Genomic DNA, 22,020 nt, shown 5'->3' on the forward strand with positions numbered 1-22,020 from the left:
CAGTTTTGGAGAGAGACTAGACGCAACATGGGTTTATTTCGAGAAAAGAAGAAAAAAAGAAGTTGGGCAGTTTTCCCTTTTGGTGGTGAGGGCACTGGGTGCTTTAGAAAGGGAGAACTGAATGAAAAGAAGGGGAGAGGAGGCTAGAGAGAGAGGGAGAGAGAGAGAGAGAATAAGAAGAAAGGAGACAAGAGACGAAAGCACCAGACGAGAGGGAGAGAGAGAACGGACGTTTGCTAGAGGGTTGTAGACTAGTTTTTGGCCAACTCCCGAGGTCCACCGTTCCTCACCTTCGATCACAACAATTGCTCTCCATAAGTTCCAGTCGTGTTGTTTTATTTTCAATGCATTTACATTTAAACTTTTCTCATTTAGTTTCCATATTTATGTTGCGTTGTTTGGTTTTATCTCAATTGTATCGAATGATTTTATGTAGAGTAATTTTTTTTGGATTAGATTGAATCCTGTGGAATAGAAAATAGTGTTTGATGAAATGTTCCTTAGAATGTAAGTTTTATGATCTTTCTTTTATTGCTTGGAATCATTGGATTAGATAACATTGATGAATGTGGTTTAGATTCTTAAGCAGGGATAATCACAATTTAATCAATGCACGTTCATGAATCCACTTAATGTATGGAAGTAATTGAAGTAGTGTCAAGGTGCATTAAAGTGAAAATTTCTTAGATGCTGGCTAAATATTTTCCATTCCCCACTCGTGTTTGACACATTATATTATACATTTTTCTTGCATACTCTTTAGCACTCATCCACCATCTCATGCAAAAGGAAATGAGGACATTTTTGATCATGTCTAAGAATCAATTCTCATTGTGAATATCATTGTAAATAGCCTTAGTCAATAATTTTCTTTTATTTTCGATAGTGAATGAATTTGAATATAAAACTGATTGTTCCATGAGGAAATGACTTAGGGACTCCCCTATTACTACTTGACAACTCTTAAAACACTTTTTAAGGTGAGCCAATTAGCCTAGTAAATGATTTAGTTTATGCATGTAGTTAAGAAGCTCTGCCTCTCATACTTTTGTGATTATAGACCTTTTAGACTTGTGTTGTAATCATGAACGTCTATCACTTTAATGTTTATGTATTATATTTCAAAGTTGTTGGGACATATCTCATTTAGTGCATAATATTGCTCAAGAAAAAAAATTAACCGTTGTGAATATTGCATACTGCTAGGTACATATTAGGTGCATTGCATCTTTACTTATCATAAACGGGGGGGTGGTAACCTTGTCTTGCATGTTCTGACATTTCAGAATCCGTCCGATCCTAAGCAGAATCTATGGGTGTCACACTCACTACCAAGACTAGCACCAAGGAGAGTAAAAGTGATTGTCAGGAGAGCATCATGCTCAAACTAGCACCATGGAGAGAAAATGCTCGCCACCAAACAAGCATAACGAAGAGAAAAAGTGTTCATTACCCTAGTGAGCACTATGGGAAACAAAAGTCCTAACACCCTGAACGAGAACCTTAGAGAGAAAAAGTGTCTGCTACCTTGATGAGCATAACGGAGAGCAAAAGTGCTTGTCACCCCAATGAGCGCCATGAGAAGCAAAATGCTCCTTACCCAAGCAAAATGGTCAATCCCTGAGTCGAGAGGGCCCATGGCGACATCCAACTAGTGACCCACATCGACACCGTGGTCCATCACTCGATCTATCTTGACATATGGTGACAATGTGGTCAATTTGAACACTATGGTCCATCTGTGTCGTGGGTTGATATTGCAACATTCGATCTAGACCCACATCAACGACATGGTCTATCTCTGCCATGGGTTGATAATGCTGCGCCGTGGGTCACTAGTTGAATGTTGATCAACTGGTTTGATTTGGATCAAGGGTATTTCTATCTAATTTGGTATGTTGTTGGGATATTTTATCTCATTCAAATATGTAGCAGAGGCATTTTAGCCTAATTCGAGATTTATAGAAGGTCACTTTGGTCATATCAGTATATGTAGGAGGGATATTTTAGTCCAACTTGAGATCCATAGAAGGACATTTTGCTTTAAATCATCACATGAATTCTTTTTTTAAAAAAAAAAATTGCTCTTTTTTAGATATGTACCTAAAAAAACCAAAAAAAAAAAAGAAAAAGAAAAAAATGGAGAACCCAAAGGTCATTTTATTCCCACTAGAGGATTGAGACAAGGGGATTCCCTATCCCCATATTTGTTCCTTCTTTGCACTGAGGGTCTCATTGGCCTTTTGAAGAAAGTTGACGGTTCTAAATCCATCACAGGGGTACAAATCTACAGAGGAGCTCCAAGACTCAACCATTTATTCTTTGTAGATGATAATGTCATCTTCTACAAAGATAGCCAAAAACAAATAGAAGGTTACAATCATTACTACAATAGTATGAGAATGCATCAGGCCAACAAATTAATAAGGAAAAACTTCAATGGTTTTTAACAATAATTCACCACTGGAAACCAGCAGGAAATTTTTTCTTTGTGGGGGGTTGGTTAAGTACAGTAGTATGAGAAGTATCTTGGTTTTCCACTGCTAAGTGGCAAATCAAAGTCTCATGCTTTCTCTAAGATTAAACATAAGGTCTGGATGAAGCTTCAAGGCTGGAAAGAAAAGATGTTTTCTCAGGGGGGAAGGGAGGTCCTGATCAAAGCTATGGCACTTTCCATCCCAACCTATGCAATGAGCTACTTCAAACTACCAGGCAGCCTATGCACTGAGCTTGAATCAATGATGGCAAGGTTCTAGTGGGGCTAGAGGAAGATTCATTGGATCAGTAGAACCAAGATGTGTGAATCCAAATATAGAGGATTGGGTTTTAAGGACCTACGTGTTTTTAACATGGCCTTCCTAGCTAAGCAAGGTTGGAGAATTTTGCCAGATGAAGGAAGTTTGCTACACAAAAGCTATAAGGTCAAGTACTTTCCGAAAGTTCAGTTTTTTTATGCTCCTTTAGGTGCTAATCCCTCTTATGCTTGGAGAGGAATTTGGGAGGCTAAGCATTTTTTTTTTTTAAAGCTAGTAGATGGAGTATAGGAAATGGCAACACCGTCAAGATTTGAAAGGATTATTGGGTCCTTGGCCATCAAATTTTGCAAAGGGATACTACTTGTGCAGAGCTTGATACAATTGAAGCCAAGGTAGGAGATCTAATTGATGGCAACACAAAGTGTTGGGATGCTAATAGAATTAGAGCTCTATTCAATCCAAATTCAGCTGCAGAGATCTTAAAAATTGTTTCTAACCCAAGTGATGAGGAAGATAAGTTGATATGCGACAAGGAAAAGAGTGATAGATTTAGTGTGAAGAGTGCCTATAGAGTTTTCAGCAAAGGGGTAAATCATGGGGAACCCTTGAATGCTAGCCTTCATAAATGTGGAGGACAAATGTATGTTCTGTAAAGACAGGTGGAGGAGGATCTACAACATGCTTTACTGCATTGTCCTTGCATTCAAGACCATTGGACTAGATATGTGCCTCTTTTGAAAAAAGTGGATATGAATTTATCTTTCAGGGAGGTGGCCCTGAGCATAAAGAATGAAGGCACGATGGAAGATTGTACTAGCTTTGAACTGATTGCATGGGGCATCTAGTTTAGAATAAACAAAATGATACATGAGCAGGCAAGTATGGAACCTGTTGAGGGAAAAATGAGTGTATTGGCATATTCTTTGAAAACTTGTGTAAAATAGTGTGGTAACAAGTGTTGTTGCGGAAAGGCTTGAAGTGTGCTCGTTATTGGTCAAAACAGATGTATTCGCTCGACCCTCACTCAACAGGGCGCTCAAGCGAAATCATGCAGATTGCATCACTCGACCCTCACTCGACACTGAGCTCGAGCGAACTCAGGCAGAGTGTGCCACTTGACCCTCGCTTGACACTGAGCTCAAGCGAACTCAGGCAGAGTGTGCCTCTCGACACTCGCTCGACAATGAGCTCTAGCGAACTCAGGCAGATTGTGCCGCTCGACCCTCGCTCAAGCCAATGTTCCAGATCACTTACAATTTAGGGTTTTGAAGTGCCTCTTTTGATTGGAACTATAAATAGAACAGCTTAACTTCTGTTCTAGGTGTAGATAATCAGAGAAAAAACCCTAAGGGTCTCCAAGAACATTTTAGAGCAATCTCTCCCCCACTTGGTTGATTCTCTCTTGGATAAACACTTCTCCACCACAACACACTCAAAATCAACTCTTACATGAGTCCATTGAAGTGGACATATTTGTTGGCCAGAAGAGTCCGGAGCTGCTGTTGATGCAGAGATCGAGAGGTTCTCGTGGGAAGCTATAGAAAGGTTGGAATTCCGACATTACATGCGTGTAGAGATCGAGTGGGTCGCTCATGGTGTTGAAAGCTAAGTTTAGCTACTACAAACGTTTTGTGAGTGTCTCTAAATTGGTTGTAACGAACTAAAATTTCTATAGTGGATTTGAGGTGGTGTCTTACACCTGGAATGGTTTTAGATTTTGAAGATGTTCTTCAAATGAGTTTCCAATCCGTGATCAAGTCATGTGTTGATTATTTGTGTTATTTGATTCATTTACTAATTGTTTGTTTGACTAATTTTCAAAAGGCCATAAAAATTAGATTACACCTATTCACCCCTATAGGTGTAGTGTCGTGTAGAACTACAGCTTTTTCAATTGGTATCAGAGTGGGTTCACTCCGCTAGGATTTAGTTCCTAAGTGTGATCCTACTGTAGTGGTCTAAATGGATAGGTCTCAATCACTCACATCTCCACCATATTTTGATGGAAATAACTACGCGTGCTGGAAAGTTTGAACGAGAGCTTTCTTGAAGTCTGTGAATGAACGAGTGTGGGCTTCCGTAACAAAGGGATGGAAACAACCGGTTGCAGTCATTGAGGGAGTCCAAACCCCCAAGAGTGTGGAAAATTACTTTAGGGATGAAGTCAACGAGTGTAGTTGGAATAGCAAAGTCCTGAATGCAATGTTCATGGCCGTGTCCCAGGAGGAGTTCAAGAGAATCTCCATGTGTGAAAATTGCAAAGAGGCATGGGACATTCTTGAGGTTACCCATGAAGGTACCAAGGCTGTAAAGAATTCTAAACTTCAAATTTTGACCACCAACTTTGAAGAACTTAGGATGAAGGATGATAAAAATTTTGATGGCTTCTATGGTAAACTTAATGATATTGTCAATTCTCGTTTTAATTTAGGGGATAGAATTCCTGAAAACAGAATTGTGAGAAAAGTCCTTAGATCTCTTCCTGAGAGGTTTCATCTCAAAGTCACTGTGATAGAAGAAAGCAAAGACTTGAACAACATGAGGATTGAAGAGTTGGTGGGTTCCTTACAAACCTATGAACATACTCTTCCTATGGATAAGAAAAACAAGTCCATAGCCCTCAATGCTATTAGAGAGGAGTCTGGTGAATCTTCTGATGAACTTGCTATGAGTGACAAGGAGATAGCTTTTTATGCTAAAAAATTCAAGAAGATGTTTGCCCAGAAAAACCCAGGACAGGAGAAGAGAAGGTTCAAAGGTTTCAATGGGGGTTCAAGTTCAGAAAACCAAGAAAGAAGCTATAAGCAAGACACTAGAGCTGTCAATGACAATATTCAGTGCCATGAATGTCATGGTTTTGGTCACATTAGATTTGAGTGTATAAATTACAAAAAGGCCAAAGAGAAAGCTAATGCTGCTTCCTTGACTGATAGTGAGTCTGAGTCAAGTGACTCACAAGAGAATTCTCCCATGAAGAAAAATCTCAACTACATGGCTTTCACTTCCTCTTTTGTAGGGAAAAGTCATAGCAGTGAATCAGTGGTTGAAATTGAGAGTGTTTCTAAAAATGAATCTGGGAATGAAGATGACTTGCAGGAAATCTATGAGAAGTTGTATAAGGAATGTGTGAAATTGAGAAAACTCAATAAAGCACATATTGAGGAAATATATTTATGCAAAAGAGAAAATGAAGGACTCCAAGGCAAACTAAGAGAAGCCATTGGTCTAACAGATGAGTTACAAAAGAGGAATGTGACTTTGAAAGATAAAGTGACAACTCATGAAAGTGAGCTAACTTTGTTAAATACTAAGTTGCAGAAATTATCCATTGGGACAACCAGCTTGACAAACTCCTAAGTTTAGGAAAGTCCTCTAGTGATAAGAGTAGTTTAGGCTACTTTGAAGAGAATCCTGATGCTCCTACAAGCTCAAAAGTCTCCTATAAAAATGTCAGAAACACAGTGTTTGTTCCTGCAATGACTGAGAATAGAAAGGCCCATCCATCTGAAAAGGGTAAGAAGCCTTTGCAAGTGCAAAAGTCTATTCCTCCTCCCAAAAGACAAGGAGCTCGCAACATGAGCCCCATATGTCATCATTATGGAAAGATAGGCCATATTAGACCAGACTGTTTTAAATTAATAAGTCACTTTGTGCATGCTCTTACATTCGTTAAAAGTAAAACTGCTTATCCTTCTAGAAGGGGTCAGAATTATATGAATGGCCCTAAGAATGTCTCAACCTTCTTGAGACAAAGTTCACAAAGCAAGCCCCGTGTGTCATCATTGTGGTAAGATTGGTCACATTCGACCAAATTGTTTTGAGCTTAGGAGGCACACCAAGAGAATTGAAAAGCCCTACTCAAGAAAAGGGGTATCAAGGTGGATCATCCAAAAGGGAAAGACACAAGCCACACATGGTTTTGGTTTTGTAGACTGACAGGTATGCATTACATGCATTTTTGTTTTATTTTGTTGTCGATTTTTTTTTGTTAGTTTTCTAGTTTATTTGTCGTTGATTGCTGCTCGTACATGCACTCCATGATTGTTGATGACTTGCAAAATTTCATATTGCAGGCTTTACAAGTTCGCTCGAGCGGAGGCTTTTGGCCGCTCGAGCGAATTCAGGCAGAGTCAAACGCTCGACTGCCGCTCGACAGGGAGCTCGAGCGGGTTGCTGAAAAATGAAGATCGCTCGAGCGGAGACATTGGCCACTCGAGCGAAATCAGGCAGAGTCGAACGCTCGATATGCGCTCGATAGGACGCTCGAGCGAAATCAGGCAGAGTCGAACGCTCGACGCGCGCTCGACACCCCGCTCGAGCGAACATCGTATTTTGACAGATTTTAGGTTTTCCGCCGTGGGACCATATAAAAGCCATTTTTCACTCTAGAGCCGCGAGTTTGGACTGGAGAACACTCTTTGGGACAGAAAAACACAGCTAGAAGGATTCAATTCATTTGTTTTGGAGACGGAATTCCAATTTTTGCACGTACGTTGGAATCATACACGAGCACGGACGAGAGAAAAGCGTTGAATCGTTCCCTTGAGCTTTTGACGACGAGTTGAGGCTGCAAGGAGGATTTTTCAGTGTTTATTTTCTTCTTCCCATCTTCTCGGAACAATTATGGTGAATTCGTTTATGTTGAATTCCATTTCTAGCATGAGCTAAATTTTCTTCATTCTAGGAAAATGATGTAACCTATTTCTGAACTATGCTTGATTGTCTATGCTAATTTAATGCAATTCTCTCTTTGTTTATCTGATTTATTATGAATTTATTGCTTCTAATTAACTGGTCATTGATTAGATGATAAGTAATCTTGTGATTTGCTATCGAAAGAGGGAATCATAGGGTAGATCTTGGATATTTCAGCATAGGTAAGTATAGAGATCGAAAGACTTGTATGAACCTATGTAGTCATTAAATCATTGATCTTATTGCGTTCTTGATTATTGAATTTACATATTCTTGTGTGAATTGATAACCAAGAGTCAATTCCAATTGACTATCGAAAGAGGCTTTTGGATGAATTAGAGATTTGCTAATAGACAAAAGAGGTTTAAGTTAAATTAGTTGGATGAGAAAAGCATAGTGAAGAATTAGGTGAAATCGATTTCCTAGAAGTTTTCTTCCCCATTGAATTTGATCTTTGAACGTCAGTTTTATTTTCTTTGCTTATTTCTCTTTGAGTTGATCTAGTTTTATTTGCAACTACAAAAACCTTAGCGATTCCTCTAGATAAAATTGAGATTAGTATAATTTTGGTATTTGGCAAGAGTAAGGTACCAATCCCTGATGACGATACTCTTCTTATTACTTTACTATAAAACTACGATACTGTGCACTTGCAGTTTTGCACCGGTCAATTGTACTATATAATAGTGGGGTTGTTAATTCTAAAATCTAGTTGCATGTGTCTTTTGAGATTTGTATCATATACCTATGTTTTACAAAGGTTTGGAACATGAGTATCTCTTGTAATCTATGACTAGCATCACACACTTCACTCCAAACTCGGTCAATTGACATTTCACTACTTGTGAGTTTATTGGGGAGGCAATCAAAGGTGGAAGGAAGCTCTACTTACACACATAATTGACCACGGGCTAGATGATCTCATCATGGTTTGCTTGTACAAAAATATGGTATATCAAAAGGAAAAGAAAAAGTGATGTGTTATAAATTTAAAAATAAAAAAAAAGGTGAAAAACAAAATAAGTTTTCTATTTCTTGAACATACTGAAACAAGTGTTTAAACAGAAAGATTCAGGTCCTAGCAACATTGGGTTTGACTTTCTGTGTCTTAGAAGAGCTTCCCAAGCATTTATGGTTTCATGTTCAGCCCAACCCCGCTCACGCTTTACGATTGAAATTTCTTGATTGAGCAAGGACCGCTTTAAAGATGCACGTCTACATTACTTGTGATACTTTATTTTTACCTGCATGTTTTATGAGAATATGATGCTCCTCTACATTTGATATGTACTCTTGGTTTGAAAATTGACTTTCCTAATATTTGTCCAAGTCATGTGAGTGTTGTGTGTTTCAAAACTGGGCAAAATATGGATTTCTGGAGGTCTCGCTCGACCCTCGCTCGACAACCGCTCGACAAGCCGCTCGAGGGTTTAAGTTTGCTCGAGCGAAGGCCTGTTATAAAAGCCCCAGTGCTGCTCGAGCAGTGCACAGTTTTCTCTTCTTTCCTTCTTCCCGTGCGTTTCATCTCCCTTTCTCAAAAATATTTGGTTTCCACTTGTGTTTTCTTCCGAAATCATCTCCAAATCAAGGTAAATCCCTTTTTCTCTTTTGTTTTCTCATGGATTGGTGAATTTCTTTTGGATGAATTTCTTTTGTTTTACATATGGATTTCGGATTGGGGTCCTTTGAGAAATTTCTTGAAAGTATTCCTTTCTTTTGGTTTATTGAAACTCCTTTGGAGTAATGGTTGTATGTGTGGTTGCATTTAGGAGGCTCTTGAAACTCCCATGGGTATTTTCCCGAGTTTCTCACTTGGATGCACTCCAAGTGTTTGGTAAAATGCCTCAATGATTTTTGTTTTCTCTTTTTCATCATGCATTGGCATAGCATTGTTCCCATACCTATTTCATGTCTATCTAGTGTTGGGACGTCGTTTGACTTGAAATTGCATTGTGTTTGAAGGTGGTTTATTTAAGAAGGGGCATGGGTCTTGCATTGCTTTTAAAAACCCCAACCTTGACTTAGTTGGGTAGCAAAATGGTTTTGTGTCTTTTTCATTAGCATGGTTGGTTGGCATAGTTGCTTTAGCATGGTCGGCATGTTTGGCATGATTGTTTTTAGCATGGTTAGTCATGGTTAGTTGGCATGCATATGGGTCACTTTGGACTAGGCATGTATCATTGGACTTGCATTATTGGTTGGCATTGTTGTGTCAGCATGGTTGGCATGAAGGTCAAGCTTTGCATTTTATCATCATCATGCATTTGACATATTAGACATGCATTCATCAGGTCTTCACATTACCTTAGCCTTGTCTAATGTCACTGACTCTGTCTACAGCCAAATCCATGTCTCGACGTGTTCGTCCTCACCACAACCCCCTGCACCCGCTCAAGCCCATTTCCGTAATGCACGGGCCCAGGAGTTGTATTCTCAGAACTTCTCTAAACGTACTCCTATAGTCGAGCGTGAAGTCTCTCTAGGTGAGCTTACCAAGACCATTATTCCTCGTATCTTTGAGTCTCGCTAATGGTAGGCCTTGACCACTAGTCATCCCACTCCTTCTGTGGAGTTGGTTAGGGAGTTTTACTCCAATATTCATAACGTATCTGATGATGGCTCGTTTGAGGTTAGTCTTCGGAACATTCTCTTCCGGATAACTCCGGGCATGATAGCGGATCTGCTAAATGCCCCTCGTGTGTCCCATCCTGTGTATCCCTATACACGGACATCTCCTCCTAGTCCACAAGTCATTGCTGGATGTCTTTGTGGTCAGCCTAGTAATTGGGAAGGGACGACCCCTCTTTCGACTACTTATTTTACACCTGATCACCTCATTCTCAGTAGGATTGTTCTTACTAATCTAGATGCTACTGGTCATAATAGTGATGTGGGTCTTGACCGTGCCACTCTGTTGTATGCCTTGATCAATGGTGTCTTCATTGATCTAGGAAGTCTTCTGTGTCGGGTTATTCTTGAGGCGTATCGGTCCTCCAAAACACGGACTGGTTTGCCCTTAGCTTGTCTAATCACCCGATTGGCCCTCTCCCAGTCAGTCGTTTTACTTCCCCAGGAGCCTAGAATTGCACTTAAGACTCCTATTAGTCGTAGGACTGTCTAGCTTAGTCGTACTCACACCACCCCGCACCCTCTCCTTGTCGAGCACCCTCCCGCTCCCTCTTCTCAGCCTTTGAGTTCTCGGCCATCCAGTTCTCAGCCATTTACCTCGACACCATCCACTTTAGCCCTCGGTTCGACTGAGCCTAGCCTTCAGCAGGTTCTTGAGTATCTAGCCCGTCTTGATACCCGGTTCGATACTATAGATGCTACAGTTCACAGCCTCAATGTTAAAATTGATAACCTGTAACAGTTTGTGACCCAACGTTTCAACGACATCGAAGAGCAACTTAATGAGAATGATGAAGATGCAGATGGTGATGATTGAGACCCTTTGTTTGTCATGACAAAAAGGGGGAGTAGTACAGTACTAACTCAGGGGAAGTGTGGAGTGTTACTTGTACTAACTCAAGGGAAGTGTTAGTTGTTTAGTAACACAGTATTAATAACACATTTTTTTTGGGGGGGAACAACAGCTTTTGGTTGTGTCTTTTGATTTATATCTCATGTTAGCTGCTGTTGTTTGACTAATAGTTCTTGAACTCAATTTCTGATTTGTTGCTTAATGAAATATTTCTTTTCTAAAACCTGTACTTGACATGACTATCATGAATTATGATTTGTGAATTGCAAACAGGTTTTTGTGCATATGTGTATGGGTATGTTTAACCGTTTGCTAAGTGTGTGCAAAAATATTTCAACATGTTCAAGAATATGGATCTAGTGATAAGTGTGCTAGGATTAAGTCATATATATAGGTTAGAGGTTTTGTCACAGAAATGCCAAAGGGGGAGATCGTTGAGGGAAAAATGAGTGTATTGACATATTCTTGTGAAAACCTGTGTAAAATAGTGTTGTAACAAGTGTTGTTGCGGAAAGGCTTGAAATGTGCTTGAAGTGTGCTCGTTATTGGTCAAAACAAATGTATTCGTTCAATCCTCGCTCAACAGGGTGCTCGAGCGAATTCAAGCAGATTGCACCACTCGACCCTCGCTCGACACTGCGCTCGAGCGAACTCAGGCAAAGTGTGCCGCTCGACCCTCGCTCGACACTGAGCTCGAGCGAACTCAGGTAGAGTGTGCTGCTCGACAATGAGCTCGAGCGAACTTAGGCAGATTGTGCCGCTCGACCCTCGCTCGATATTTTGCTTAAGCCAATGTTCCAGATCACTTACAATTTAGGGTTTTTAAGCGCCTCCTTTGATTAGAACTATAAATAGAACAGCTTAACTTCTATTCTAGGTGTGGAGAATCAGAGCAAAAATCCTAAGGGTCTCCAATAACTTTTTAGAGCAACCTCTCCCTCACTTGGTTGATTCTCTCTTAGATAAACACTTCTCCACCACAACACACTCAAAATCAACTATTACATGAGTCCATTGAAGTGGACATATTTGTTGGCTAGAAGAGTCCAGAGCTGCAGTTGATGCAGAAATCAAGAGGTTCTCGTGGGAAGTTATAGAAAGGTCGGAATTCCTACACTACATGCGTGTAGAGATCGAGTGGGTCGCTCGTGGCGTTGAAAGCCAAGTTTAGCTACTGACTCGGTCTCGAATGTGCTTCTAAGTATAGAAGTGTCAAGTTGTATCAAGGATAAGTCCAGGATCGTATTCCACAGGGACAAAGGGTTATCAAAACGTATATGAAATTTTTGAATAACAAATGTGTTGATTATGAGATATGAAAATAAAATTAAAATGCAATGTAAAAAAAATCTAAGTTGAAATTTGAGTTTTTAATCAAAAAGGCAAATTAACAAACACTTGGGTTGGATGTGAGACTCTCTTTATTTCGAATCCTAGATAATTTTCTCGATTAACAATCCAATCAAGGCATTGATAAACGGAAGATAAAAAGTTGTGCTCAAGTTTTGCAATATTTTTCTAACGGATTCTCTACTTTACTAGCCAAACACACATTAACAACCAATCGAGAGAAGTCTTGATAATTTTCAAGTTTTTGTTGTGCCTTACGTCAACAACAAAACAAGAGCAAGAGCCGCAATCTATATTCAATATTCAATCTCCGACTAGTAATATAGTGAAATCAATATTCAATCACAAAATATTGTATTAAACTAAAACCTAAAATAAATTAAGTCTCATTCTACAACCCAAGTTTTAAAAATTAGCTACACATGATATTTCTAACAATAAAAATTAATCTAAACAAAGCCATATTAAAATCTGTAATAAAATATTTAAATGAGATGAAAACTAATATTGTGCGGCTGAAAGAGAAAGGAACAAGTATAAAATAAAGAACGAGCACGGTAAATGAAAAAAAGAAAAAAAACAAATACCGGCCGAATAACAATGGAGAAGAAAAGTTTCAGCAAATAAATAAATGAAATTAAAAATAAATAAATAAATAAAACCGGCGTCTTTGGAAGAACTCCCAAACGAAAGCAAGAAAGGAAACTAAAATAAAGTCAAACAGCCCCCTCGTAGGTCTGCACCTCTACCAAGCACTAAACAAGAAAGAATGAAAATAAACTTTCAATAAACTCCTCTAGACGCCGAAAAACGCAAGAAAGAAAAAGATGCTGAACTAAGAATAAAAAAAACAAAATATGCAGCCGTCTAACCTCTCTAAACTCCAACGTAAAAGAAAGAGACAAAGAAAAAAAAATAAAAAAAATCCCCCAATCGCCAAGGTCCCCTTAGGTCTCAAAACTTCTCCACCTCACGTAAAAGTATGAAAAAGTCAAAATAATCCTTCCAATCAAAACTTTTTGCCATTAAATAATAAAATCTCGTAAATGCCCTTTAGCCAAGAATTGAATTGCCCCTATCTTCCAGTCCGAAATCAGCTGGCCCCTTTTGTCTTGCATCTTGAGTTGAGTCCCAGAAATTCAATCACCATGCTATACGTGTGTACTATCCATTTCCTAATGCATCCTTTTATTTTTTTAATAATATCCTGAAACATTTAAGTGATAAAATTGAAAAATTAATTCTAATGTGAAAGAGCTACATTATAAATCTTTATTTTTTAAGTGCAAAAACATCATAATTTTGTCAACGAGTCAAGTACTAAAAATCACTGCATAATTAAGTACTTAATTCACTTTTTGATTAAATAATTCATTCACTTAAATTACTTAATTATCAATTTTCACACTTTATCAGCTACTACAAAGGTTTTGTGAGTGTCTCTAAATTTGTTGTAACGAACTAAAATTTCTATAATAGATTTGAGGTGGTGTCTTACACCCAGAGTGGTTTTAGATTTTGAAGATGTTTTTCAAATAAGTTTTCACTCTGTGATCAAAATCATGTGTTGATTATTTGTGTTATTTGATTTATTTACTAACTGCTTATTTGACTAATTTTCAAAAGGCCATAAAAATTAGATTACACCTATTCACCCCCCTCTAGGTATAGTGTCGTGTAGAACCACTGCTTTTTCAGAACCTACTCCGGTCATTAATTTTACTTTGTCCTTGAAGAAAGTGCTACATGGTAGGAGACAGAACCCAACTTCCAAGATGCAGGCTTGATATCGATAGCTTCCTCCTCCTGCAGATTTCCTAAAACTTTATGTAAATGATGCCATGTTCTATGATCAAAAGAAAGCTGGTGGGCATTATTCTCAGATATATAAAAGGGGATGTTGTGAAGGCAGCAAGCAAAATGGAAGAAGAAGTTTCAGACCCTACCACTATTGGATTCTTGCAATGTTTCGGGGGCTGCAGCTGTGTGCAAACATAGGGATTCAAAAGCTCATTCTTGAATATGATTGTTTAATGATGATTTTTGAGCTCTAGACTAATAGTGATTCTTTTGCTCCTCAAAGAGTGTTGCTGCAGGAAATTAGAAAACTTATGCAGCTGTTTCAGGATTGTAGTATTCAACATGTCAATCATCTTGGAAACGTGGCTGCCCATAAACTTGCTAAACATGTTTAGAATATTGTAGATATAAAGATATGGTGAGATGGTGTTCTTCCTTAGTATCCCAAGCCGTATGACTGGCATAAACATTCTTTATAATCTCTAAATTTAATGAATATAAAGTTGCTTTCCTGTCAAAAAAGTAAAACGTGAGATACTCGTGTCTTCGCCGCCGGAAACCACTCATCGTTATTGCTTTAGGGACGGGGAACACATGCATCCATGCATAAAATTAAATCCAACGAGGGGACCGCTCGTTACAGCTTCTCCTTCCGAGTGGTATGAGAGCATGAGAAACATTAATGGCCGACCTGTCCAATGTAAGATCTTGTCTCTTCCAACTTCGAAAATATTCAATGATGATTTTCCGTTTTACGTAATTGGAAGGATCCTACGTCCCAACGTTATTTATTTGAAATTTCTGAACACATGTAAATTCACGTGAGAATTTAATATTATAATTAACTATTTTAAATTTGGTAATCCGATCCAATAAAAAACTAGAGAGAATTACATTTGTAATACAAGAGCATGTACTGCTTAGCAAAATTTGAAATTGTTGGCATGACACATCACCATTCTCAACTGTTGACAACGCACGGAAGTCAACAATTCTAAACTAACCGACATCAATCTTGATATGGTTTTCGATGAATTTCTTTTTTATTTAATGATTAACGAAATGTTTTTTAAATAATATTATAAATGTTTAATATATATATATTTAAAGATATGAAAAATGAATAGAAAAAATTAAAAAAATATAAGGTAGCTATCCACGTGCTACACCGAGGATGGGTATAGCAGGGCTCTACGAAAATTGAAAAGAAAAATGATGGTAGGTGCCAAAAAATGAGAAATGATATTTACAGTCGTGGTTGTGCAAGCGGCGTACAGTCGATTTGAAAAAAATAAATTAATATGGGACCTATATGAAAAAAAATTAACTTTTTAATCGTGAACCCCACTTTTTTTCAAAGCGATTGCACGACGTTTATAATTCCACGACTGTATGTAACATTGCTTGCTAAAAAATTGCATGAAAATTGTCTCAAATTTAAAATAAGCAAATTATCTGTACATCATGTAAACCCGATCTTGGTGAGTTCAAGAAATAATTATATTATTCAGATAATATAGACAGTACGCGCCAAAATAAATTTCCAAATTTGTTTTAATTTAATTTGAAATTTTTAGTTTTTAATTTGTAAGTCTCTTTTTTTAAGATTTCTTTTTACTTTTGGTTGTTATTATTTTTGTTTCTAGTTATATTGATCTTTATTTTATTAAGTTTTATATTTTTCTTTTCCTAACATGGCATGCCAATTAGGTAATGATATTTAAAAGAGTAATGCTACATAAGTGTGCATGTGTCATACAATCGTTTGAAAAAAAGTGGAGACCATTATTAAAAAATTAATTTTATTTTAATGTGGATCACGTATTTATTTAATTTTTTCAAATTTATCGCGCAGTACTTACACACTCACGACTGCAAATATCATTTCTCTATTTAAAAAATAAAAATAAAAAAAAATAAAAGAAAAATTCAGTCTATACCTCATATGTCATTTTATTTTTCGCAAACACATCACATGAAGGCATATTAGTTCGCGAGTTTACTTTTATGAAATTCCTTTGTTACTAAAGTATTTAAAAATTGTGCAAGGCCCAGGAAACAATGGATGAATGTACTAAGTATAAAGTTATATTGGTCTCAGGTGCCTTGAAGAAGCTAGAAACATTTTTAACTTTAAAATCATTGTTGTAAATCATGCCTTTAGGAATGTGGTAATTGATTTATCAGTTTCCTATCAGAAAATGCACTGATCAAGTTTCATTACAAAGAGAAAGGAGCACTTCCAACCAAAAGAACAAAACAATATACATAACTGTTGATTTGAAGAACAAAAATACTTACTAGAAAGAAAGATCCAAAAAAATGAAGCATCTCGTATCTTGAATGTCAACCAATGTTAATATCTTTCTACAATTCGTAGAGGATAAGGGCTTCTTAATTAAAAGCACTAAGATCTTAGAACTAGTAGCTTAACTTCCCACGACCAGCACAAGTACTACAGGATCGGGCAGAAGAGCACTTTGTACAGTAGCTCCATTTCTTGGGAAGCCTGGAACAGTCCAATTCAGTTATGTTCAGTTCAGTGGATTAGTTCAAGCTTGAGAGAGAGAGAAAGAGAGAACACAAGATATACCCTGCTGTGTATCGAGTAGCCATATTTTTTGCTGCCAATCTTGCCCTCTCTGCACTGTCCTCAGACAATTTCTTGAGCACAAACCCTTCACCTTTGCATTCGGAGCATATACCAGACCCACCACAATCTTCACAAACTTTCATAGGTATCTGCATATGAAAAAATAATTTCAGTGATACAAATAGCTCTGGCATGGAGAGAAGAGCAGCTCCAGGTGAACAAGCGGATGTAGTTAATACTGTATTCAGTCCATTATATGTCTTTGTATAATGTTTGTGTTTGAAAGCAATTAATACATAAAATAATATATGCTGCAAGTTTTTGGAGTTTCCGAAAGACATTCTTACCATAAAGAAGCACAACTGAAAAAAAAAAGGGTGGAAGAGAGAGAACAAAAAATGGAAGCAAAGGTCTCAAAATAAGATTTCAGGAAGACCAACAAAAATTCAATTTATGCAAAAAGTGAAACATGATTTTCTTGCCCAAAGTCTGATGGTTTTTAAGCTACTAAAATGTTTTTGGCAAATCTTCTTAAAATAAATGAACAATAGTCTAGAAGAAACAGCCTCTTTTAATCTATCTATGGCCAAGAGCCCTTTATTGGTCATTCATGAGTTTTGAACAGCCTTGTTGATTCATTTTAAATTTTTCTTTCATTTGTAACCATTTGACTAAGATTTGAATTCTTGTGTTTTTTTTTCCTTGATGGAAGTCGGGAGATTCAATAGCATCCAGGAGAGAATGCATACCAGATGACATTTAGTATTACACTGATGATACAAATACTGAAAAAAAAAAAAAAAATACAGCACTTTTTGATTCCTTGCTGAAAGCTCATGCTAATATCAGATAAGCAGTATATCACATGTATCTTATCAACATGATAAAATGCTACTGGAATAAATTGGAAATCAGGATTTCATATAATATCTAGGCTAAAATGGTCTTATGTAACACACTTATTTATCTCTGTAATTCCTCAGTAAGACTTTCCATGGATATGCAATTGTATTGAGGTTATAAGAAAATGTAGCCTCTGGCATTTTATGGTCATGGGCATAGCCCACTACATCCATAGTATACCAGCATCTCTTTAAACTCAAGGTGAAGACTTGTAGTGGACATGAGTTCAAAAGTCAATGGAAGTATTCGGAAATAATTTAACTAGAAGGGCAAAGCATAGATTGGAGCACAGATAAAGCCCAAGACAGTTGAATACAGAGCACAGATTGAAGTGAAAATCAAACAGAAGCTAGATTGGACCCGCATTCTTGGCTTTAGAGAAAATTGCATACACAAACCCAAGGAATGTACACACAAAGGAGGATACAGCACACTTTGGCGTCTGGATTGCATAGTATATTGATCGGAACTGGAAGAGTGTGCTGGCCATTGAAAAGCCTACAATAGCACTGAAAAGGTGTACGCAGGAAGAGTGGGGGAGAATAGGGGGACCTTTGGGAGTCTGGGAGGCATACATCAAGACTTGGAAAGAGAAAACTAGGGGTGTGGGGATTGACAGCTGAATCGTATGGCAGTATGTGAGACCACTACACAGTGGAAAGGAAACAGATTTTCTGGAGGATGACAAATCAGCAGCCAGTGAGTCCAACAGTTCATGGTTTGTCCGGAAAGGAGTACAAACTTGGGAAATTGCTGAAAGTGCATCACAGTGGCTTCAATTAATAAGAGGAGTTGAATGTTGAGCTTAGTATCACTGGTACATGCAAGCATGTGGGTGTCCAAAGTTTGATGTTTCCCTGAGCTCTATAAACCAGTGCCACAAAGACTATTGATCAAACATGTTGCCTGAGAAACTGACTGTGGTGTGTGAGACTAGGAAAAAATATATCAAACTCATTAATATCTTATATTTTCCTTCACAGGTTTTTCCCTTCTTTACTCGTCATAATTTCTCTAACATGCAATGTTCTTCCTTAAAGTATATCTAATAAATGTTACATGCCGCTGTAAGTTAATTATCACCTCAGGTGTCTGAGAAGCCTTAGTTCGCCTTACAAGAAAGGTAGCTGCTGCACCCACAACTGTGGCAGCAATTGCCACAGAGGCAGCTGTTTCTGGTAGAGCAGAAGATACCGTTAATGTTTTTCTTCCAGGTTCTTGTGACTTTCCATCTCTCAACTGGCAAGAATTATGCTTGAGATCCCTAATCGCTTTGAAACAACAAAAATAAGACAAGCATATAAGCACACATCAATTCAATCACATTCAACTTCTATTATACAGTAGTAAAACATCTTTAAAACTAAAAATGAAGATCTTCAGCACATAAAAATAACAATGCCTCTTCCAATAATTGGAAAAAAAATTGTTTTCCAAATTTAGTTTCTTTATTAGTTGATTTGCTGATGCATTTAAAAGTTTGAGTCATTTTCAAATTAACCAGCATGTACGGGTCACAGACTCACAACGGGTACCCATTGGACAAAAGGTACACTCCAGCATCGAATCCAAAAATCTGACTTATAGTTGCCATACATAAAAGCAGGATAAACGAGAAACCAAATCATTGAGACCATACAATTTCAGTGATATTGAAGCATTATTAAGCAGGGAACACAAATCACCCAAAGCACAAGCTTGGTGGCTCAAACTTGGGAAAACAGCAGATCAGAAAAATTGGAAAGAAAAGAACTAAAAGGCTGCTTTTTTCATCATCTGCAATGCACCATTTTCATGATGGACACTACCAATATCTTGTAATAGAGCCCTCTTTAGATACTAACAAATATACCCCTTGTTTAGTTATTAGTTAATACTGATCTTGGACTTCATCAGCTGGGAAGTGAGCAGCAAAGGTTTTCGCAGCCAATGTTTTCAATCCAGCTATCATATTACAATTAAGATGCCTCATGACAGTTAACATTTGTTTTATAATCATTGGCTCATCGTTGTGACTTGTATGAATTATTTATGAGTAGTTTCTCTTTTGCAAAACTAGAATTCATAAGATACCATCACAGATCTGCAAGCAAGAAATCAGGTGAATTCAATCCAACAGAGCCTAAAATAGAACTGTAAACCGAAGTTTGCTAATTAATAATTACAGAAATGTGATTTCTTAGGTGCCACCACCTCCAATATTTTATATGTGTAGAACTTAATGACAAAAGGTACAAATTTTTCCTGTCCACCAAAGGTATTAACCCGAAGTGCTATCCCTAAATGTTTAGCTAAAGGCATTCACTTCACCCATCAAATCACAGAAGCTCATTGAAGCGCTCGACTTCAACCAGCGTCAATGCTCCCCATATCCATGGTTTCCCTCAACACCTACAACAACTGACAACTCTTAACAGGTTTTAAAATCACAGACATGCAACTATCTGTATCTTAATTAGGGATCCAGTACAACAGAAACCTTCCTCCATTAAAGATCACAATTAATGAATGAATAGGGGGTTTCACCAAATCAACAGGAACCCACTTCCAAATGTCCCTCAAATGCATATACACACCCATCAACAACCCGTACTAAAGCCACCATAGCTCGATCTGCAATGGGCATTTTCCATTATGGCCATCTCATTTTCTCTCACAACTGTATTAATTAGTGAGTGTTGGTGCCTATTCATCGAAAGCACATAAACCAACTACTGCTGTCCTTTTTATTTATCAAGTTTCAAAGGGCATCTTCTTTTTATTGCTATATGTTTAGTCTCATAATTGTAACGCATGCCCATCAACTACCTTCAGTAAGTTTCACTAACTACATACCAAAAGAGCATATAACCAGAAAAATAGTACAAATAAATGCCCATTTACAACTGTTAGAGAGAGGAAATAACTACGATGAATTTGAATTTTTGAACCCTTTTTGTTCTTTCGAAATTTTGTATGCAAAAGGAGAAAGATGGAGTAATCTTACTCTTAGAAAAGGAGGGAAAGGAGAGGGCGTGCAGAGCGGGCACCATTTAAGAAGGTGATTTCTTATCTTAATAGTTCCCGCATTGTGAATACTTGGTTCCCTTATCTCGGGAGCTGGGAAGTGGGAAGTTGGAATGGTTACAGACTTGCAGTCGGTTTTAACTTTTAAGCCCTCGTTCATACAAGTAATTCCGTAGTTGCCATTAAAATTATATCCGTACGAGGCATGTGCTCCTACTCGGATACATGATTTGGTCCCTGCACTCTTCCAAGTTTTTTTTTTTTTGATGGTAAATGGCTTTACTATATTGCATCAAGGATTACAAGAAGCCTTATCCACCCAAATAACATGGGCGATAGGTTCTGGTACAAATTCCCCCCATACAACCAAATCATCCACATTCCAAGTCATTCTAGCTAGCTTATGAGCAGCCCTATTGCCTACACGACTCACATGATTACATTGACAAATTTCAAAAAGAGACATTAATCTTTTGACTTCAGAGGTTAAATTTCCTAACTGTGAGGCATCCTGTTGAGGTTCTTGTTGTAGTATTTCCACTAGCAGCTTACAATCTGACTCCACCACCAGCTTTGATATCCCTGATTGCATGCATAACTGAAGCCCCCTCAAGATTGCCACTAGCTCAATGGTTTCTGGTTCTTCTATATAGCATTCCATCTTGCTAGCCGCAAGTATTACTTCACCCCTTCCATCCCGAAGCACTGCCCCAATTCCTGCTTTCTTTTGATCAAAAAATAATGCTCCATCGACATTGAGCTTCAGAAACCCCTCGGGAGGGGGACTCCATAAACCATTTAGTTTGATATGGTCAGGGTTTTTCTGTTGAGAGCAGGACACAAAACTAGACTGAATTGAGAGGGCATGGTCCACAACTTGTTTGATAGGAAGAACAACCAAATCATGTATCTTCCTATTTCTCCTATACCAGAAGCTCCATGCTATCAGACAGAAAAACTGCAACTCCTCAGTAGTACCTTTGTTATGCACATGGTTGATGAGGTCAATGAAAAGAATAGGTTTCTGTATATCAAACAGTTTTAGAAGCTGGCCTTTCCAAAACTCTATCAGCTGGGGACAATAAACAATTGCATGGCTCAAGTCCTCATTCTGTTCAGCACATAAACAACACTTAGGATCTATGTCAACATGTCTCTTAATTAAGTTCAATCCTGTTGGTAAACAGTCCTTGCATAATTTCCATGCAAAAATCCTTATTTTCAAAGGCAACTTCATCTTCCAGATTGCTTTCCACAGACTATTCAAGCTGCTACTGTTTGAACTCTGCCCTACTGCATCATACAAGCCTTTTTGTAACAGCTTTTAAGCACTACGAACACTAAACTCCCCACTTCTCTCTTCAGACCACATCCATCTGTCTTCATAGCCCTCTGGACATATTACTATTTTTAGTATCTTCTCTGCTATAATTGGA

The 22,020-nt window shown here is 37.9% G+C and overlaps 1 protein-coding gene across 1 annotated transcript; it reads right to left on the bottom strand.

Annotated features, from left to right (window-relative positions):
- Positions 1 to 16,241: 16,241 nt before the first annotated feature.
- LOC122290875 lies at positions 16,242 to 20,723 on the bottom strand. The gene is made up of 4 exons (XM_043098547.1): positions 20,565 to 20,723; positions 18,662 to 18,849; positions 16,676 to 16,824; positions 16,242 to 16,591 (listed from the first exon to the last, which is right to left on the bottom strand). The coding sequence occupies exons 1-4, from the start codon at positions 20,608 to 20,610 to the stop codon at positions 16,504 to 16,506; spliced, it is 471 nt and encodes a 156-aa protein (XP_042954481.1). The 5' UTR covers positions 20,611 to 20,723; the 3' UTR covers positions 16,242 to 16,503.
- Positions 20,724 to 22,020: the final 1,297 nt, after the last annotated feature.

The sequence above is a fragment of the Carya illinoinensis genome, chromosome 13 (genome assembly GCF_018687715.1).
Source record: "Carya illinoinensis cultivar Pawnee chromosome 13, C.illinoinensisPawnee_v1, whole genome shotgun sequence".
Lineage (NCBI taxonomy): Eukaryota > Viridiplantae > Streptophyta > Magnoliopsida > Fagales > Juglandaceae > Carya > Carya illinoinensis.